Source organism: Melopsittacus undulatus, chromosome 13 (genome assembly GCF_012275295.1).
Source record: "Melopsittacus undulatus isolate bMelUnd1 chromosome 13, bMelUnd1.mat.Z, whole genome shotgun sequence".
NCBI classification, from domain to species: domain Eukaryota; kingdom Metazoa; phylum Chordata; class Aves; order Psittaciformes; family Psittaculidae; genus Melopsittacus; species Melopsittacus undulatus.
In genome coordinates this window covers 1219913-1240204 of record NC_047539.1, presented here as the reverse complement: position 1 = coordinate 1240204, position 20292 = coordinate 1219913, and the positions used below count along the sequence as shown (strand labels likewise).

The window sequence follows — 20292 nt, the reverse complement described above, 5'->3', positions numbered from 1 at the left end:
TTGGGCAGGGGGAAGCCTTCACCACACTCCAAAAGGAATCATTGTATGGCCAAGGACCTTCCAGCCAGATAACTCCTACTTATTTACACGGTTAGACATCACATAAGCAAGCCCAGCACAAGGGCTGCATTATCCAGCAGGGGGTTTGGAAGCAATTAACAGTAATAGCACATGTCTGCTTTAGTTATCAAATGATACAGTTGAGGAGTCAAAATAAAGCCAGGCCTGGCTCTGGCTTATCAGTTCACCACTAGGATTTATCTTCAGAGAAAAAAAAGCCTGTATCTAAGCATCAAGCATTTAAACGTGCACAGAAGCTGTTTGTAACCGTGTCAGCATTAAGCTGCTTTTACAGCTCTGAGATATTTGCTGCACTTTAAAGACATCAGTCTCTTCAGAATGATTACTTTCAAATGTTGCTGTAAATGAAAACCTGCTCTGAAAAGGTCAGGCCACTTCTGACTGATGCTCACCAACAGTCACAGAGTGGGCAAACACAAGTACAATACTTCAGCAGCCTGCCCAGAGTGGAAGCTGCTCCTGGTTGTTTGCTCTCACAGCCAGTCTCCCAGATACCAGGCTGGGGCTTTGATACACTTGGCTCTTGTCTGTAATGCAGAATAAAATGAAGGAATGCCAACATTCAAGCTCTCACTACAGCTCCTGTTGTTCAAGGGGTTTTTAACCTTACAGTCCAGCTTGCCAGAGCTTTTCCTGTAAGTATGCAAAGAAAAGCATCTTCCTGAAAATGTCAGCCAATTGAAGGCACTGAAATCAGAAAATGGGGGAGGAAGGACTAACAATGTGACATATCCACGGAGAATTCCTGCCACAGCCCTCTATCAGCAGAGAGGGAAGTGAAGGATGCTCGGTTTACATTGGAAAGATTTTGGGGAATCGGTTTGCTGCAGAAAACTAAGACCAAAAGTCAACAAAGAGAAGGAAAAGACCAAAAAAATAAGGGATTTTTGCCCCCACAATTAAGTTTACATCCTTTAACAATGCTCCAACAGTTACTTGAGAGTGTCTCATCAGTACATTCAACCGTCCCCTACCCTGACCCTTTTAGTAGGTGCCATGTTGTACAATAATTCCAATACAATTAGGATAAAAGGCCAGGTTCTCCACATGCCACCATCCTGCTTTGGGGCTGCAGGTTGGTTGTTGGTTTGGGTTTATTTTTAAGGGAATCTAGGTTATCCTTATGGTCACCAGAGCAGAAAGAATTCATTTTTATCCATTGTATTCCAGTAGAAACATTAACTGGACATTAGAGTTCAAAGTTATTGACTCTTCCTGGGACAGAATGCAGAGTTTTCAATGCTCTTGTTGCAGCAGAGTGAGATTTCATACACTTCTCAGTCCCGATCAACAGCATTAAAGAATTAACATGGCTACAAGCATGGCAGTGTTCTCTAAGTCCTGTATTCAGTTCCCTGCTGGAGACCAGGAAGGGGTGGATGAGCTTTAGCAGACTTCCCAGCAGCTGTTTAAGCTTTGCCACCCAGCTCAAGTCAGTCCCAGAGATCACTGCTCTGTGGTTGCGGTGGCACAAGGAAGGTGGAATGAAGGTTCAGGAGCCCCTCTTCACAATACTGAACCTAAGCCTCAAACTCATTTTCACTGATAGCCTGCCCTGAATGGGAGCAGCTGAGACACAAGCACACATTGTGCTCTGCTGCCCCAGTTATGCTGACAGCCAAGCTGCACAGAAGAACAGCGTCTGCTGGGGGCAGAATGTCTTGAACTGCTCCAGCAGATCCTCTACAATGCACATTTGTGCACCAGAGCTTTAGCTAGCCCCAGTCAGTCAGAATGTTCTCACATATCTGGAGCAGCAGTGATTGCTCCTACACAAGACATAGCTTCACAGACAGCTTACACAGAACATAGAATTTAGAAGATACAAGTCAAAATGGGACTATGGTTCCAGCACTGCTGCTGTATAATTCATACTTAACTGGGTGAATTGTTTGCATTCCAAAAGCAGAATCATCTACATCCACTATTTGCTGCTTTAACTATGCCTGCTAAGGGTGAAAGAATGAGTAAAGAGAAGCAAAGGCAAGCTGTCTTTTCCCATATGGAATGTCCTCGAATCAGAGGCTACTAATGTGTTAAGTGCAAGTCATATATCATACTGCCAGGGAAGACATTTGCAACTCACCTTCCTGGAGGAGCTGTCGAAGCGCATCCCGCAGGCTTTGCAGCTCTGTTCCAAAGCGGTTGGAGATGGGTAGGAGCTGTACCCAGGGTTGGAATAGGCTTGGGCTCTGGCTCCCTGCTCTGGCTGCGGCTGCATCTCTTCAGGTGAGCCATCCAGACAAAACCAATTACAGCAGCTTGCCCACATAGTAACTGAAAGAGGGAAAGAGTCACATTAGAAGGGACATGGGAAACAACCTGTCAGCTAAAGGGAGAGCAAAGCATAGAATGCCTGTTTGAATTTGCCACCATCAATTCGTTTCTGACAGTGTGTTTTTAAGTTTTGATCTTTAGCTTTCAAGCACATGCAAAAACCACACACCCAGTCCAGTATGGAAAGCCTTTGGTGAGAAAGGACAAATAAAGTTCAGGAATTATCACTGGAATTCCTTAGAGTTAAGAGATTACAGTGAAGATATGATCAATTTTATGTTCCAATTGGCTGTATGAGACTATGATCCAGTTTGCTGTAACAGGCTGTGTCTATTCCACATAAACCTTATACACTGACTTTGGTTTCTGTGCATTGGGAAAAGCAAGCAGAAGTTGTGTCTCATCCATTGTTTAAATAAGATCAGCAGCAAGATCGTGGGCAGTGTTCAGTTTTATTCTGAATCCTCTCCAGATTTACAGATACAAACCTAAAAGGATAAGAGACAAGGACAGTGGAGCCGCTGATTTAACATATGCCAGTTCTCAACTGAATTTGCAGCATTACAAGGCTAAACCCTCAGATAGTGAGTAAATGTCAGTAACATAAGAAAATCAAACATCAGCTTCTGGTAATTTACTTGGGAAAACAATTGCATTTGAGATAGAATCACTTGGGGGTTTATTGCAAGTCAAATAATGAGAGAGACAGAGAAAAGATACACACTTACCTAGAACCCTAACAGTCCAGTGCAAACTGCAGCTCTGGAGTCTTGGAAGACCACCCATGCAGCAGTATTCCAGAAATACACTGCTGCAAACTTGCTTTTGGGAGTTTGCACAGAAATGGGAATGCATCTGGGCATTCAGTTTCTAGAGCATACCCCATGTGTCATCACTTACTGGTAAAGAGAATACAAATTGCCTCCTCTGCGTTTCTGTGTTCACACTGGTGTTCCTGGACCATGTTTCTTTTATGTCTTAAAAATGAGCTCCATCACTGATAGCGTTCAGCAACTGCTTCGTTTTATAAGCTTCTGGAAATGAAATATCTCTCAGCTACACAGCCAATTCATTTCCTTCCCCTCAGTATTGCCACTGTAAAACTCCAGCTTCCTAAGGGATTGGGGCCGGTATGAGTCCTAAAGGTTATTTGGTATAATACAGCAACACACTGTTCTGTTGATTTCTCTTTTTTAAGCTGTGTTAAGTCTTTTGGGTTGATGGAGTTGAACTGGGAAGGGTCTGCAGTTTGGTGCTGTTCCAGTGTCTGCAGCTTTAGTGGCATCTTTAATCCTTTCAAAATGTAGCTGAATTTGGCTTGTCAAAGTTGCTGCTGTCATGGGAGTGGACATATGCCTTTGAAAGCCCACAGTGATGAGCTTACCAATGAACCTTACCCTGCAGGCTCAGCACATTTGAATGTTGAAGTGAAACTCTACAGATTCATTACATGACCAACAATTCCTCATGTAACTGATGTGCGCAGTGCTGCAGTCTAATCTGCACTTAGACTGGCAACTAGAGCTTAATACATGGAGAGAAGCCTTCCACAAACAGAAATAACCTCCCATGCATTTGTTCTCATTCTGCACTGCACCCAAAACACATACTTTAGATATTGTACAGAAAAGAATGACTCCTTTTCCTTCTGCACATTCATTTTCAAGCTCTCGGTCCCTACTCAGAACTTAATACGCCCTTTTCTATTGCAGAGATCCCGAATTTCTATTTAAAACTATGCTGTTTGGAGGTTTAACTTGTTCCTAGGAACTGCAAATCTAAACAACACGAAAGCTGCACAGTCAAGTATTCCCAACCTCCCCAGCAGTGGAAAACTGCATCCACAGTGAAGCTGCCTTCCTGTTTCAAGGACCCCTACAAACTGAAGGCCACCCACGATAACCGAATACGTAAATGCTGCTGCCTGCCCCTAAAACTTTGTTTTCCTAAAAAAAACAGCCCACTAATTCACTCTGGAACATTTCAACATGACAAACGTTGGGAAGAAAAACACAAGGGAGCACACAGACCAGCATAAAAGAAGCCAGAGCTCAGCATTCAGCTGGAGCTGTAGTTTTGTGTAATTGCCAGGAAATGAAAAGGTTGACAAAAGGCTCAGATGTTGCTTTAGAAGAACCTTAATCCTGCCCAGCTACAAAGACATGGAAGCGAAATGTCCATAAACAAACAACGAATAACCAGGTCAGGCCTCTGCTCTGTAATGCTTTCCCAAAGGTATCTCCCATCTTTAAGGGAAAGGAGCACCTGGAAACACGAACAGCCACTCACACAACTCAAACACCCCACTTCAGCCTGTGCCTGGGTGCACCACTTCTGGTCGTTTGAGGACCTCTGCATACAGGTGCAAGCTTCGGTTAGGGCTTATCTACATGCAGCATTTACACCAACAAAGATGCTCCACTGACAACTGCTTTGTGTTGATGCTGACAGACACACAGAAGCAGAGAGCTCTCGCTTCTCTTGCAGCATCTCAGGATGCTGGGCTCCTGCTGAGCATCCTTGCGCTGGGAGCAGGCATCCCACACTCCTTCTGTGCTACCACCAGCTCTTACACAAAGTGGGAATCTCTTCCAGGCACATGGAAAGGTGAGTGACCATCACCTCTCACCATGGCACACAGTGTGCTCCATAGCTTAGACTGTTCCAAGTGCAAGAAAAGCACTGCTAGGGTGGAATTTCCGAGACATCTCGACAATGTTTGCTACGGCCTAAATATTCCCTTATTTCTTTTGTTACCCATTCAGAGCTATGTGGGCAGCATCATCCAGAAGCTGGTAACTGCTGTAAGCAATGCTTTGACAGATGCGTGGTGGTTGTTACAGATACAGCAGAGTTTGAGCATCATGAGAAAGCACCTCCCTGTGTAAAGCCCGTCAGTCTTCTGCAGATGAACAGAGCCAGGAGCTCCATAGTTATGCTGAAGTGACAAATAAATGCCCAGCCAAAACAGTTCATCAGCAGACAGAGCTACTTCTTTGTTGTGCTCCAAGAGTTACCTGACTATTACTAACATGTTGGTTTGGAAAAGTTAACACCACCAGAGATTTCAGGAATTTTCAAGCAACTTCCTGAATAGAAGATGTTGACTTAGTGGTATGACTTAATGTTACAGGCATTACTGGTATCAGAAGTCTTCATTATTCTTGGACATCCTGCTCATACTGGCCAACAGCAGCCACAGAAAATCACTGTTCTCACTCTGAATGTGGGTTTGGGAAGCTGAAAGCTCAACGGCAGGCACTCAGCAGATAACTTCTGGCAGCCAAAGAGTACCTGCCCTAAATCCTAACTGCATGTTGTGCTTGCAGCATCTGCAAGAGCAAAGGGAGAAGGAGCTTCACCAAGGGTGGAGAGAGGAGATCAAACGCATCCACCCACATGGCAATCATCACACTGGGCTGGGGTTGGAGAAGCAAGACTTTTATCTTCTTATCGAGTCTCTTTAAGGAAAAGCCAGAAGAAATCCCATAAATACTTGGAGAGGCAGGGAGCTGCTTGCCACAGTCTGTGGGCAAAGCAGTGCTAGCTCTCTATCAAGCTCTGTGGCACTGCATTTTTCCCCTTTATTTCCAGTAAGAAGCTTGGAATGCTGTAACTCTCTTAGTGATTTTAACAGAAGAGTGAAAGTCTTTTTACCACCCATTTATTACCATCTATACATCACCTAGAGCTTTGTATCAATTTGCAAGTATGATTTCATTCTGCAGTGATATCAAAGTTCTCCTGTTGAAGATGGTATTCATAATGCAAGCCTGGAGCTTTAGACTTCCCATCTCCACTTTAAAAAGTCTTTGAGCTCAGCTTCTCACTGCATATGCAATATACAGTGAGAATAGCTGGAGTACCAAAGATTGCTGTCTACATACAGGATTTATTACATGTGCTTTGTGCACTTCTATCAAAGGGAAGGCTTTGGCTCTATAGGAAAACTGTGGCTTAGGTTTGAATATAAAATTTCCCTTGATTTTCCCAAGAGTACAAACAATCAGGGACTACAGCAAGCAAAAGAACATCTCTCAATCATGGAGCTTTCAGCTCTGCCTAACAAAGCTCTCAAGGACTGTGTCTGGCTTCTTTTCGTGACTGCTCAGGCATCTGGGGGCTGGAATGCAGTAGCACCAACAAGACACTTGAGTTAAGGGATCAAAAGGAACTGAGCTCCCACAGGCAGCTGACTTTGCTCCTACATGAGGACAACCCACAACAAGTTCTCCTCCTCCTCCTCCTGAGAGGCCTTCAACCACTGGAACACCAGGGCTGATGACCCTTGAGGCTACTGCAAATGGAGAAGGGTGCCAAAAAGGGAGGGAGATGCAAGACAAACAGCAGCTGTGCTAGGGCATGCTCCCCTACAAGAACACTTGCTCATTGGCTCCATCAGCTGCCCTTGCACCTCCCAGTTCGGAGGAAGACTGTTCACCACAAAGAGCTTCTTTTCTATTATCTCCCTGAACCATCACATTCCTCTTTCCAGATCATTCCACTGGCCATCCTCTTTGACTACCTTCTTACATTTCAGAACACCCCAATGATCCCAAACTGTCTTCTCCTTTTTCTCAGCAGTTTCCACATTACTGCAGAATGTCTCAGTCTTCTCTCCTTTTTCAAACACCAGGCAACCGCCAACCTGCAGACTCCAGGGAGGTTTGTGTGCTTCACATACAGATGCTACACAACAGCCCTTACCCAACCTGGTACCCACTGGGTGGCCTCCACATGAGCATGTTTGGTCAGAAATTAGTATTTACTCAATAACAGAGCTATAATCTGCTCCAATGACATCTATGCATGCAGCATTATTTGTATCAGCCCATGCCACAGGCACACAGACCTGAGCTGTGATAAATGGGAATAACCATATGTTGGGACAGGTGGAAGGCAGGAGGCAAGAGGAAGGAGGCAGGTTGCCAGTCTGAGCAGGACATTGGCACAGGTGGTGTCTGAACCAGATCAATGCATGAGAAAATGATGAGCAGGAACAAGCCCTGGCTGTCACAAAGCACATAAACCTTGCTTGCTGTATTGAGCACATAAGGATTTTATCTAGGGATAGAAAAAACAATGTGCTTATGATACTAGTTCACATGTGCCTAAGGTGACAGCACGCACAGACTGAAAACAGTAAATGAATAAATACCAGCACTGTATCACAGCTGGAAACACAAGTGAACAGGGGGGAAAAGAGAGGCTGACATTTTCCTTTGGAAAGAGGAGACATTTTGCCACTTTGTTTTGTGCCTTTGAGACATTTCTTGTCTCTCATCATCTAAGGATGCAATACCAGTAATCTCTACAAAGACAAATACATGATTGCTCACCAGTCTGATCAGCAACTTAGATGCCAGTCTAAAGATTTTCAGGCGAGAAACTGGCCAGCTATGAAGGCAGAGGACAGGGCATCCAGATAACCTGCACTGAGCTTAGTGAGAACCAGATATCCAAGTTAGCTTCTGTGGCTTCGGAGCATCCAGAAGTGCCTATGCTATCAGGCACATCAGGGCGAGCAGCTGTACTTGAATAGCATCTCCAAGCTCACATCCACTGGCTCCTTCCAATGGACAGGGGAGGCTGACACTGGCATCCCATGACCATACACTGCCTTAGACCTTCCCTGTTGCATGAAGACACTACGTGGCTCATAGTTCAGCTTGTGCCTTCCTGTAATCCATCTTCAGACCCTCTTTAACAGCATTACATAGTTGCATATGTGCTTCTCCACCTCAGAGATGCCTTCAAAAGCCTCTACGTGCAGGCACCAGGCATCCCAGAAGCCAGGAGTCGCAGTACATCCCAACACATCCAGATGCAGGAGCGTGACACACAGCTGGATTCAGCAGTGCGTGTGCTGCTCCTCCAATCGTGCGAGCTCAAAAGGGAGAGGATTTGGCTGCACACCAGCATTTTAATCAAGGAAGTGACATCCATTTCCCACAGAGCAGAAAGTAAACAGCATGGTCCGATGGGGCAGGGTGCAAAGCAGCGCAGGGAAAAGCTGGAATGGGGCCACAGCAGTTCAGCCACACACCACTGAACTGCTCTCGCCTTAAATCACTGCTGATTCCAAGAGGAGTACCAAGAGTAACTTTAGTTACATGCTAGAGAGGAAAGCATCATACAGACAAAGATCCTTTTATATTGCTGGAACCTGGTTGACATTGGAGTAAATCATTTACAAGGTAAGCCTTTAGAAAATGTGCTTAAATAAGAGGAAAATTAAGAACTGGAGTTCTTGAATACATGGAAAAAAATACAGTGAGTATTCCAGAACACTCTGCAGCTTTATCAGTGCTTATCAGCACACTGTTACAGTCATTTGCAAGCTTACTCACAGTTACACAGCATTACACTTGCTGATGTTCTGTTAGCTGGAAGATTTACACACAGATCTTCAGGGAACTCAGCCCATCAGCAAATCCCACCAATGTTACAAGCACAAAGGATCTAAACTTCAACTCTTCTTTAAAACCAGAGAGCTGCAGTTTTCATTGTAAACTGGAGACAGTGGTCTCAGAAAGTGATGTGATTATAGAGCATTGGAAGGGAAGCTCATTCCAAAGGCAGAGATCCTCGCACCTGAACTCAACACTCACCCACTTTGTCCTCTGTAGCACAAGTAAAACCAAGTGATTTTCCCCAGTTTCAACAAGAGAAGCTTGGACAGTTCTGTTTCAAACGGCGCTGGGTACCTGGCGTGTGCATTAGCTCAATACAAACTGTTTGTTTTGACCCCAAATTGCACTTTATATATTGAGAGATATTTAGATATCAGATTCTTCTGGCTACTAACTGTAATGAGGTCTGCAGGCATCTGCATTTTATTCCTATTCCCACCCTCCTAGCACCCTGCATGGATGTGTGAGTGTCTCTGTCTCACATCCCACACACCAAGTGGCAATACTTTAGCAATGAGCGATGCAGGAACCCTGGACTATCACTGTCCATTTCAATCCATCCCTTCCATTATGGGGAAAAAGGTCAATGCTGGCTTGCACCCAGGATTTCTTTCCTCTGTGCGTTCACACCATCACAAGTCTTGCTGGGATTTACTTTCAGCCAGATTATTCTGTCAGGCACAAGGCAGCTGCTAAAATTATCATTTGATAGGTGGCAATAAACTGCTAAATTAAAACCTGAAAGTGAAATCAGGATTTAAATAACATGTCACTTCCTTAACCAGCTCTACTCCAGGGAGGCCGTCACTCCATCCTCTCCAGACTTCATCTCAAACCCCACCTAGAACACCCTACTGTGACAGCTACGTGGCAATAGCTGGGGGAGGTTAGCTGGATCCGTGCCCACCTGAAAGCCAGAAATGGTCTCCAAAGGCTCAACATAAGCTTTTCAGTGAGTCCTCCTCCTCGTAACGACACAAATACCTCACTTTATTTGCAAGTTCTACATTGCCCAGAATAGAAGGTTGCTCAAACTGAGTTTCTGCTCTGCTGCAAAGAGCTGCTATGAAGTAAATGACTTCAGTATTCAGATATTACAAGCAAGCAGGAGCAGTTCCACAATTCCAGCAGGGACATCAGGGAACAGCTTTGAATTGCCTCAGTTTTCACCATGGAAGAAGGTAACCACTGTCAGATGGCTTTAATGATGCTTTTCACCTAAATGAGGGGAATGCAGGGAGCTGGAGAGAAAAGGGGAGGAGAAAGGATGTCAATTTGACATCACCTCGCTAGAGTTACCATTTCAGGTGGAAAGAGATCAAGATATTTCCATTTAAATCCTTGGCCCAAGAGGCCTATGAGCCAGCTGCACATCTTGTTTCATTGTGACAGAAGGTTTCTCTCCAACTGGATAACTTACATATTCAACAGTTCATCTTTGGAATGAAGCACAAGCATATGGGGCAGGTGAATGGAGGAGAAAGAGGCATTATCCCAGATACAGTTCCTCAAGCTTACAAAAACCCTTACCCTCAATCTACGGACTCAGGAAACAGGAGGCACCTCAACACAAATTGCAGCAACGGGCACAGAAACTCCTTATCCCACCTGGTGTACAAGGATTCAGGGAGATGAAGCACTCTAAAGCATTTATTCCTAAAATAGAGGCAGTTCTAAGTACAATCTTCAGTCTTGCAGTGTTACTCATCCAACAGCTGAGCTTGGGTTGGAGGTGGTACAGCATCAGTCAGAACCGCATTCAGTTTGGATGCGATGAGGACTGCAGTTGGCACTAATGCTTTAAAGCTATCGCTGTGTCTCAGACACCCAGAATTGAGTGTTTGCTGATAAGCTACAACACCAGTTGGAAATCCCATGGACTACTTTTTACGCCAAGCTTCAGGTTTATTTTTAACCAGTAAACGTCTCCTTTTTCTGTTTCCTTCTATTTTCCCCCAGAAATCAAAGACAGCCTCAAAATTCCTCACGCACAAAGCCTGTTCTTCCCTCCCTTATTTCAGGAGTTAATCTAAAATTCAACCTAAACCCCACGGAATTCATGCACATGGGAAAGTGCACGTGCAGCAAGACTGCACGCCACAAGGATGTGTGCAGACTGGTAGGCAACCTCTAACCTATTTAACTGCAGCCTGAAAAAAGGAGTGTTTTTATTTGGCTAGACTGAAAAGAGGTCTGAATGTATATAATTGAGGCACATCATAACAAGTACAAACACTGCAGACTCATTTCCTAGCTATGCCTATTCCAAATTAACCTGAATTCAAATCCAAACTCGGTGCTGAAATAGAATCAAATGCGACTGCATATCATCTCCTTTGGTAGACATGTACAAAGACCAGCACATACGTCACATCTGAACCAGCATGGAAAGCTCTCCTCTCCCAGACCACAGAAATACTTGGGAGTTTGTCAGCAGCTAAAGAAAGGTCTGAGATATTGAGTACAGCACTGAAAAGCAACAAACCTGAATAGCAGTTTTCTTACTGAGACAACAAAAGATACAGGAATAGAAAAGTCTGTTCATTCATGGCTTAGTCACATCATCTGAGGATGAGGAAAAATACCCCACCCTCATTTGAGGTAAGTTGGTACAGGTGAAACATTAAGAGACACTTTGAAGTTGCACTCCTAAAGCATTTCCATAAATATTAACTATTACTTTTATGCCAATCTCAATTTAGCACAAAAGCATTTGAAATTCAAAATCACTTGCATGGAAAAGAGCTGGAAAACTGAGGGAAAGTTCAAGCTTTGCCTTCTAGTGTCTGTCAGTAGGACTGGCATGAGCTACTTACAACATTCACAGGCTATGTTGTGGAAAAGCTCACTCCCGACCATCTACAGCAGTTGTTTCTAGGGAAGAAAGACTCAATGAATTGGTGATTTTACCACCACCTATGTTCGGTTGCCATGCCTCTTCTTCCAGCCTCAATCTCTACAGAACATCAAGGACCAGTAAACCCAAGCCAGTGCAGACTGGAATTTGGGCTGGGAATTTAAACTGGGACATGAACAAACCCAACAGCCATCTTGTCCCAGATTTTTGGCTATCAAGTTGAAGGGTAAGATACCGAGGAGATGCTGCAGGAGCTTACCTACATCATCAGTACAAACCAGACAAGTAAACATCTGTCTCTTGGAACAAAAACCAGGACCTCCCACAAAGGTAATTTTCCTTTATTGCCACATCTCTATACATATATTATGGCTGAATATTAGAATCCTTTGTCAATCATTTTAAGCACATGTGTGAATTGCCAACAGAGGCACAACAAGACACCGTTGAAGGCACAACTCACCTAAAACTGCTGCAGTTTATGGTGATCAAAGCAGAAAGTCAGGATTGATGAACATGGAGTCATTGTTGAGTCAACCTGTACAAAACAGTTAATGTTTAAAGACTGAGAGGATACAGGGTAAGGAAAGCTTCAAACAGCCCTTAAGGACCCACACCTTCTGGATTCCTCACTTTTGTCATGAAGAGGAAATTTCCCATATATGGCCCAAGCCAACAAGCAGAGCAGGGTCACATTTCAGTTCACGGCTGTTGGCAAGCCCAAGCATTCAGACATGGTGAGTCAGTGCTCCAGAATCATTGGGGTTTATAAACCAGTAAACCTGTTTCATTTGGGGTGCTTTTAGTTTGTTGGGTTTGCTGATTGTTTTCTCTCAATGTCTGCCATACAGCAGCAGCATCACCTTCTCATAAGGTATGAAGGAGGCAGCACACTATCACACTGCTGGTTAGAAAAGCATCTTGGATTATAGACGTCAAGTCTTTGGTGAATGTTGGAAAAATTCCCTTCTTTCAAAGCTCAGAAGGTTCAGTAAGTATGTTTGGACTGTTTCCTCCATCACCAAGGATTGAAGCTGATCACTCAAGCAGACAGTAACAGTTTACACCTTTCCCTCACATTTGCTTTGACTGGGGGAAGTTTTAGGAAATACTACCACATATCACAGATCTCATTTCAAGCTTGCATCTGTTATTCCAGACAGAGCAAGAAAAGCCTGAACTTGCATTATAAAGAGCCACATCCAGAGTAAGAAAACAAGCTTAGGCCTCCCTAACAATACCTTTCCAAGTTACTTAGGTTTAGAGCAGAACGCCAATTGGAAAATACTGATGAAGAGACAGGCCTCGTTCCAAGAATGATCATCTTACTCCACTTAGACAAAGTAAAGCCTTTCACGAGCTCAGCTTAGGTTTGGCCTATGCTCTGTTGCATGAAAAGGCTTCATTATATGCAGCTGAGCATGTTGTTTGAAAACGTGATCCAAATGGTATTTAACGCAGCAAAAGGTGAACAAGCTAAAAATGGTAAAACTGCATTAAATGGGGTACATATTACCTCTGAAATAGACACATTTGGAATATCCTGAAATAGGTTTTCACCCACAGAAGAGCTCAGAGATGGTAACAGCACCATTCCTGACTATCAGATAAAGCTATTTGCAGGTTTAAGTAGTCTCAGAAGGCAGCTAACAAGAAATGCTGCAAGTACTTTGTTTTTAACTGCTTTACGTTGCTAGATACAAGCAGTCACTTACTGGTGCTTTGAATTCCAACTGCATTCTTTAAGCACACTTTGTGGGCATTGCAATGCACTCCTGAAGCTCCAGCAGCAAGCTGAGCAACATATTTCAATTCATATCAGGAATGTCTTCCTTCACTTAGGGTGACATTCCTGATGTAGTTATTTCCATTGCACACTCTGTCTGTGATCTGTCTTCACATCAGAGAAGCAAGTTATAAATAACAACAGGAATAGAAAGAACAAGAAGTTTGTCAACAGGAAGGCTGAGGTTTGGGGCTTTTTAATCAAATACCTGCATTAACTCCCTCTCACTTCTGCGTAAGAGACAAGATCTAAACCGTCTCACCCAAGAGCCCTTTGCACAGAAGGATGCACAAGGACAGGCTCAATCTGACTAAGCCAACAAGGAAACACACATTCACACGCAACAACTGATAAACCTTTCAATCTGAGAAACAGAAGGTAGGAATTATGCAAGTTATCAGCCTCTGACTGGAAGAAACCTGCATTTCCGAGAGCATAAATCAGCCTCTATAGAAACACCAGCTTCAGTCCAAAGGGACTTTGAAATCTACGTGGAATCTGACAAATAAACTGTTTCCAAACTCTTCTGCAATGCTTGTGTAAGGGCCTCAAGGCAGGCAGTCATTAGACAGCTGTGCAACTGGCCACAGAAGCTGCATTCTAGAAATGCCCCCTCCTTGGAACAATTCAAACTCTCTCCAGGACGGAGGCTGCACACAGGGAGCAGTGTTTCCCTGCAAGCATACAACAGCTTCATTATTGTTTAACCCCCCCCAAAACCAGCTCCAACTATCTATCAAGCTTGATATTTTATCCGTCTCTGCTGCTAGCCAAGAATACAGGACACGTATAGGAAGAGGGTGCATGGATGCAGTTGGAAAAGTTAGTTTGTTAATCTAAACACGGAAACATTTTCCTTCTTTTAATGCTTAAGTTGCCATTTTAAAACCTGCTCAGCAAACCACAGGCCTGTTTGTCCTCCAGGTTATCAAATCCAAGGATCTATAAACAAATCTATGCCACCAGATGAATCACACTCCATTTTAACTCTAAGGCAACCCTATGGAGAAGGGATTCCTCACTGCACCAGAGCAGCAGCACCAGTTGCCCTTCCAGCTTAGCCATGGTTATTGTAACACCAGACTAGAGCAGAGGATGAACTTGCTGCTGTCCAACCCTCCATTCCCGGGAATGCCACTGCTCAGCAGTTTTCCAAGTAACTGAGAAGCACCAACACGTTCATGGAAGAAAACAGCTCAAAGCAATGGGTGAGTAAAACATGGAAGCCAGTAGTAACTGCATTCTGAGCAGTGTATTTTGACATCAACAAAGAGCAGAGGCACCTCAGTTTCAGTCTGGAATTCCATGGGGTGCAATATTACTGCTTCCAACTCATTTGGGGAACAAGCCAAACCAAAACAAGCTCAGGCACACTGTAAGTGGCACTGATTCAATGATGCCACTTGCCATACTGCAATTTGAAGTTACCCATGTGTACATGTAGAATACATAATGCCCAAAGGATATCCTTCTGTAGTAGAGGTTACTATGCAACAAGCTACTCCCATAAGAGACTACTGTAAATTTGCCTGTTTAAAGTCTCACTTAACATCTGTCTAGAGGCTAAACTGAAAGATCCAAAGCACATGATGCTTAGATTTATTCTTACAAGCATATCCCACAATCTCCTGAATGGAAACGAAAAGGTGGCAGCATAAAAAGAGCTGATGTTAGATTAATATTCTAGTCTCCACTGCAATACAATGTGGAAATTCCTATTCCAAGACTATGTGGCAGAGAAGCCGGAGGGCATTCAAGGAAGAAGCCTAATTAATATTGTGGAGTAAAGTGAAAACCTCAAGAGCAATTAACATGGAGAATTTGTAGATTTTATGGACACTCCGAGGAACAAACAGTGTCCCAGAAAACAACAATTCCTTTTTAAAGGGAGTCCCTTATGGGAACATAAATTGAGAAAGCCGAAAAGGGCTTTCAGAGCCATCTCTGTTCTGAGCTCTGGCTGAGAAAGAAGGGAGAAACTAATAGAGCATGTGAACTCTGGATCTGACAGACACACTCTTGCTTCTGAAAGACAAGCTTCGGTTTTCAACCTTGCAATGTTCTTTGGAGACTGCACAATAAACGTGGAGGGCCTGTACCATCAGGTGGGTTAGAAGACTTGGCACGCAGGTGAGTTCTGTTTCTGACATCAATTCAGTGCTGATGTAATTCTCCCCACCTGGGAAACAGAGACTGCACTTATTCACCCCTGCAAAGCATCCCATGCTTCCTGAATGCCAGTTAGTGGGAGTTCAAAGTACTAATTTCTGGCTTCTCATCATGACAGTCTCTGGGAAGCGGAGGAAAAACGAGCTCAATATGGGGAGACACTGATAGGTGCTACTATGAATAATGACTGGAATAACCCTGAGGAGCAGGAGACTGGCTGGAATTCTGCAATGGAAGTGGGCAGTCACAGGAGGGCTGGAGAAGCACTGGCACTGCGTGAATACCTATGGTGTACGCAAATCACAGCAGCACAGACCTTACCATAGCACTGACTCTAACACTTAGATCAATACTCAAGTATTTAGACCACACCAGCAGTATTCAGGTAGTTTAAAGCCATGCTATGCTCGTAGTCAGGGCTCAGCCTATGGAGAAGTAGTGAATTCCCTCAGGTTTTACTACCACATACCAAAAGGTCCTCTTGTCCTGGTCAGCATGGATTCATTCACACACAGTTGTGTCCAAACCAGTGCACACAACTAGCTGCATCTCACCTTATGCTTCTGCTGCAAAGGGGTTTGTTAAGCCCTGAGTTCTTGGTTGAATGTACTTTCTAATTCCTTATCTTTGGAACAGGCTCTGTATCCCTCAGGACTGGTCAAAGGCTTTAGAGAAGAGACACTGTGTATGAAAACTCACTCTTCCTGTAAGGGACAGGAAAGTCACCTAAACCTAATTAAACCCAGTTTTCCCTCTGTGTATTCCAGCAAACCCAACACACAGTAGCTGAAGACAGCATTTTACCTGGCTGGATGTGAGGACACAGAGCTGCAGTACCAGCTCTCACACAGCTTGTCCAGCTCCACAGCCTGCCTCCAACACAGGTCTAGGCTATTCAGGGGCAGACACACTGCTATAGGAACACCAGAGCAGATGACTGGGTGAAAATCTGCTTACACCCTTTCACCATTCAAAAGCTGGTTCAAAGTCTAAAGCACAGGTTTTAATAACCCTGCTATATATAGAACTGACAATTCAGCTCAAATCCTGCTCTACCAGGACGGAAGACTTTACAGTGCCAGTTGTTAGAAACAACAAACCCTGTATAGAAACAAAGGAAAATGACACAAGCTAAAAGCCGAATTAAAACACAACACTAAAGTCAACCCCAATAAAGACAAAACTGAAGGCCTGGAGAAAAGGGATTTCAGTCAGAAACACAACTGGTGACCACCAGCCCCACAATATAACTTCAATATACTGTTCCTTTGTGCTCTCACTGCAGAGTATTGCATTCAGCTGTGTTTGACTCCCAAGAGCCCAACCACATGTACCTGCCAACAAGAATGATGAAGCCTCACTGAAAGCCTACTTCTTCTACAATTAAACACAATACTTAAGTGATGGCTTTAAAGCTAATCCAATCCAGCATAAACTTGAGTAATGAAGCATTAAGCCATGAACGGCAATTTCAAGGCAATCAGCTTTTAATTAAAAGCTCCATTGCCACCAGCTGAGTGGATGTGCAAACACCATTGCTGCAGCCAGGAACCCTCCACCAGAGCTCCCACAGGCACAGAATTGTCCATAATGGAAAACACAGCAGTCACAGGAGATTATTTTGTTTCCTTAGACCCAAATGTCCTACCAAAAGCAATTATGTTTCCAAAGAATGAAAACAAGAGCCTGCTCCCCACCACTGGGAACACAAAATGTGCTGAGGAGATAAGAGGGTTTCCAGAGAATCCCAGACTGGTTCGGGTTGGAAGGGACCCTAAAGCTCATCCAGCTCTAACCACCTTCCCCCAGAGCAGATTGCTCCAAGCCCCTGTGTCCAACCTGGCTTTTTATGTGAGAGGTAGGTAAATACAAGGATCTGGAATTCATAAGAAGCTTTCCAAGATCCCAGCTTTCCGCTTGGCTTCTCAGCTCTGGAAAAACAAGGTAACAATGGAAACAACAAAAGGTTAATACTCTTTTGGGCTTTTTTCCATGTGCCTTAATGACCACTGATCTTAAAACGTGGGCTTCCGAGTTTTGAAATACAACCCACTATGATGTAAACACACCAAACCCACTGACTTACAGCACTGTCACTTCCCATCCTAGTGAATGGAGAACTTAACAAGCATTCTGCAAATCCACTAAGCTCTTTACCAACTCTGTAATCAGGTTAGAAAGGGCAGAAAGCTGCCACAAAACAGCTCTCCCAAGGCTGTGCTACCCATGGCAGACACGTTCTGCACCACAGAGGAGGAAGTGAGCTCAAACAAAACACATCCTTTCACATCTCACATTAAACATTGCTGAACATAACCAAAGAACCATACACCTCAAACATGCCTATCAATGCTTTAGTGTTACACTCACCTCCATGGTATCTCAGCAAGCCAGACCAGCCTCACAGTGCTTGAAACACCTGAAACTCCCAAGTGCAACACTTCATTTATCACACAGCCACTACATCAAGCACATTCACCCTTAGCTGGTTTGCCTGGGTATGAAAGCTCACCCTTCCTATAAGGGATAGGAAAGTCACCTAAACCTAATTAAACCCAGATTTCCCCCCGTGCATTCCAGCAACCCCAACACACCACACCTGAGGCCAGCACTGTACCTGGCTGGCCGTGAGGACACAGCTGCGGTACCAGCTCACACACAGCCTGTCTCACCCTGCAGAGGCTCAGCCTGCACCGTGTGCGGAGCTCACAGTTACCAACCTGCAGCCACACACTGAGCTCCCGGCCAGGCACCCGATGCGGCTGCGGCAGCCCCTGCTCCACGGGAAGCACCTTGCCCAGCTCCCAGGACAGTGTCCCACAGCACACCGCAGTGCTCCGGTGTTCCCAGCTCCTTTAGCCTTGCTCGGCGCAGGGAGGGCCGGCACATTAGGGACACCAAGGACTCACTACCCGCTGCCACCAAGGCACAGCACTTCAGACAGGCTGACACGCCAAGAGACAAGGATTTCAGCACAGAGCTCTGCCGAGGGCTGCTGCTTATCCAACCCCTCCGTCCTCAGAGCACTTCCAGCAGAACAACCTACTAAACCTCAGTGCCTTTGGGAGCGTTACTGGGAGAAGGAAGGAGTTTCTCAACCCCGCTCCTACATCAGAGGAAACAAGCTGCACCTGAGGCTCACTGGCCTCCATAGGGACCCCCTGCAAGCGCTTCCCATCAGGGAGCTCCTTCACCTCACCTCCCCCCCACCAAACCCCACTGCCTGCAGCCCCTTCCAGCCTTTCCCGGTCCAAGCGGCCCCATTCTCCCCCAAAACCCTGGCAACCCCCTTACCAACACCCCCAATCCACAGCCGTTACCCACAGCCCCCTCATAGCCCTCAGGGGCAACGCCATCACCTCACGGGCCCCACACCGGGGCAGCCCCACAGAGGCCTCACCCCACACACAACGGGCAGCCCCCCACAAGCCCCTCACCTGCAGCCCCGTCCCGGTAGAGGCCGATGGGGCCGGGTCGGGCCGCGGGTCAGCCCCGAGCCCCCCGCTCGGCACGGCGGCGGCGGCGGAGCTATGGCAACGGCCCACGGCGGCGGCGGGCGGCGGCCATAGAGCCGCGAGCTAGACAGCACCCGGCGGCCCGCCCCCGGAGGCCTCACTAGCGCCATCAGGAGGCCCAGAGGGTGGCGCTCACCCAGGGACCGCGGGTTCGAGACCCGGTCGGGGCAGGGATGTGGGGTGCGCTGTTCTCCGTAGGGTTTCTGCTGTGTGCACGGGGGCTTAGCGATATTAAACGGGAAACATACACAAGTACACCTATACAGAGAGATATACACACAGGCATATATGCATAGACCCCCATACATGCATACCTATAATAACATGGTAGGTATAAACATACACTTGTATATGTACACATACAAGTCTTCAGTGCCAAAAGGCATCCCCATTCCTTGGGACAAGGGGTGCCCTGTCAGCCCCAAGATGGGTTTTATCACACCTTTCCGGGCCTTTCCAGCTGATTTAGGCAATGGGAAGGAGCCAGGCCCCAGCTTACAAGGCTGCAGAAGTGCCTGCCTGGGCACAGGGAAAGGCTGGATGAGGACATTTAGGTCTAAAACTCTTTCCAGGCTCATTGTACTATGCAAATTTAGGGCAAATCAGCTGGGATCAACAGTCAAGTTCTTCCAGATCAGGTAATGGATTCTCACAGCCCAAACCCTTCTGCTGCACCCACACTGAGCCATGACCAGCACCCACAGCAGCACCTTCCCAGCGCCAGCACAGCCAGAATCCATCAGGACATCACTGTCACCATGCACGCTGCCTCTCTGCCTACCTCTGCAGCAAACCCAGGAGCCAACAGCCACTGCATGAGGCCCTGCCCCATATCACAGCATCCTCCCCAACCTGTCCCAAGAGGACACAAACCTGCAGCCACAACCAGCTGATTGCCAAGGAGAAAATGCCCCCGGGTCATGGCTGTGCCCCAGAGCTTGGGATGGGTGGCTCTAGAGGAGCACAGCCCACAAGGCAGTGACTTTCCCCAGTCTCTTGCCCACAGACCAGCACCATCCCCATTGAATCACAGCCCCATGACTCCCCCCTGATGACTAAGAGCATGAGTAAGTGATGCCTGTCACTTCCTGAGGCCATGGCAAAGATGCATGCTGGGCATGAAGCAGGGTTCAGAGCAGGCTGCTCCACTTCTCATCCTCTTGCTAGCTAGGGGAAGGAAACAACAAGAAATGC

General features: G+C 45.7%; 1 protein-coding gene across 8 annotated transcripts in view; it reads right to left on the bottom strand.

Annotated features, from left to right (window-relative positions):
* The window catches only part of RFFL (ring finger and FYVE like domain containing E3 ubiquitin protein ligase), a 28460-nt gene extending 8562 nt beyond the window's left edge, over positions 1–19898 (bottom strand). The window contains exons 1-3 of one of the 8 annotated variants that reach the window (XM_034069090.1): positions 19880–19898; positions 12092–12166; positions 2168–2358 (exon numbers count right to left, since the gene is read on the bottom strand). In XM_034069090.1, coding sequence (XP_033924981.1) covers positions 2168–2353 — 186 coding nt within the window. In that variant the 5' untranslated portion in view covers positions 2354–2358; positions 12092–12166; positions 19880–19898. Of the gene's footprint in view, positions 1–2167; positions 2359–12091; positions 12167–13343; positions 13425–17953; positions 18055–18303; positions 18323–18492; positions 18627–19020; positions 19167–19879 lie in introns of those variants that run through there. The other 7 variants (XM_034069086.1, XM_034069088.1, XM_034069091.1 and 4 more) reach the window with 7 other exon arrangements.
* Positions 19899–20292: the final 394 nt, after the last annotated feature.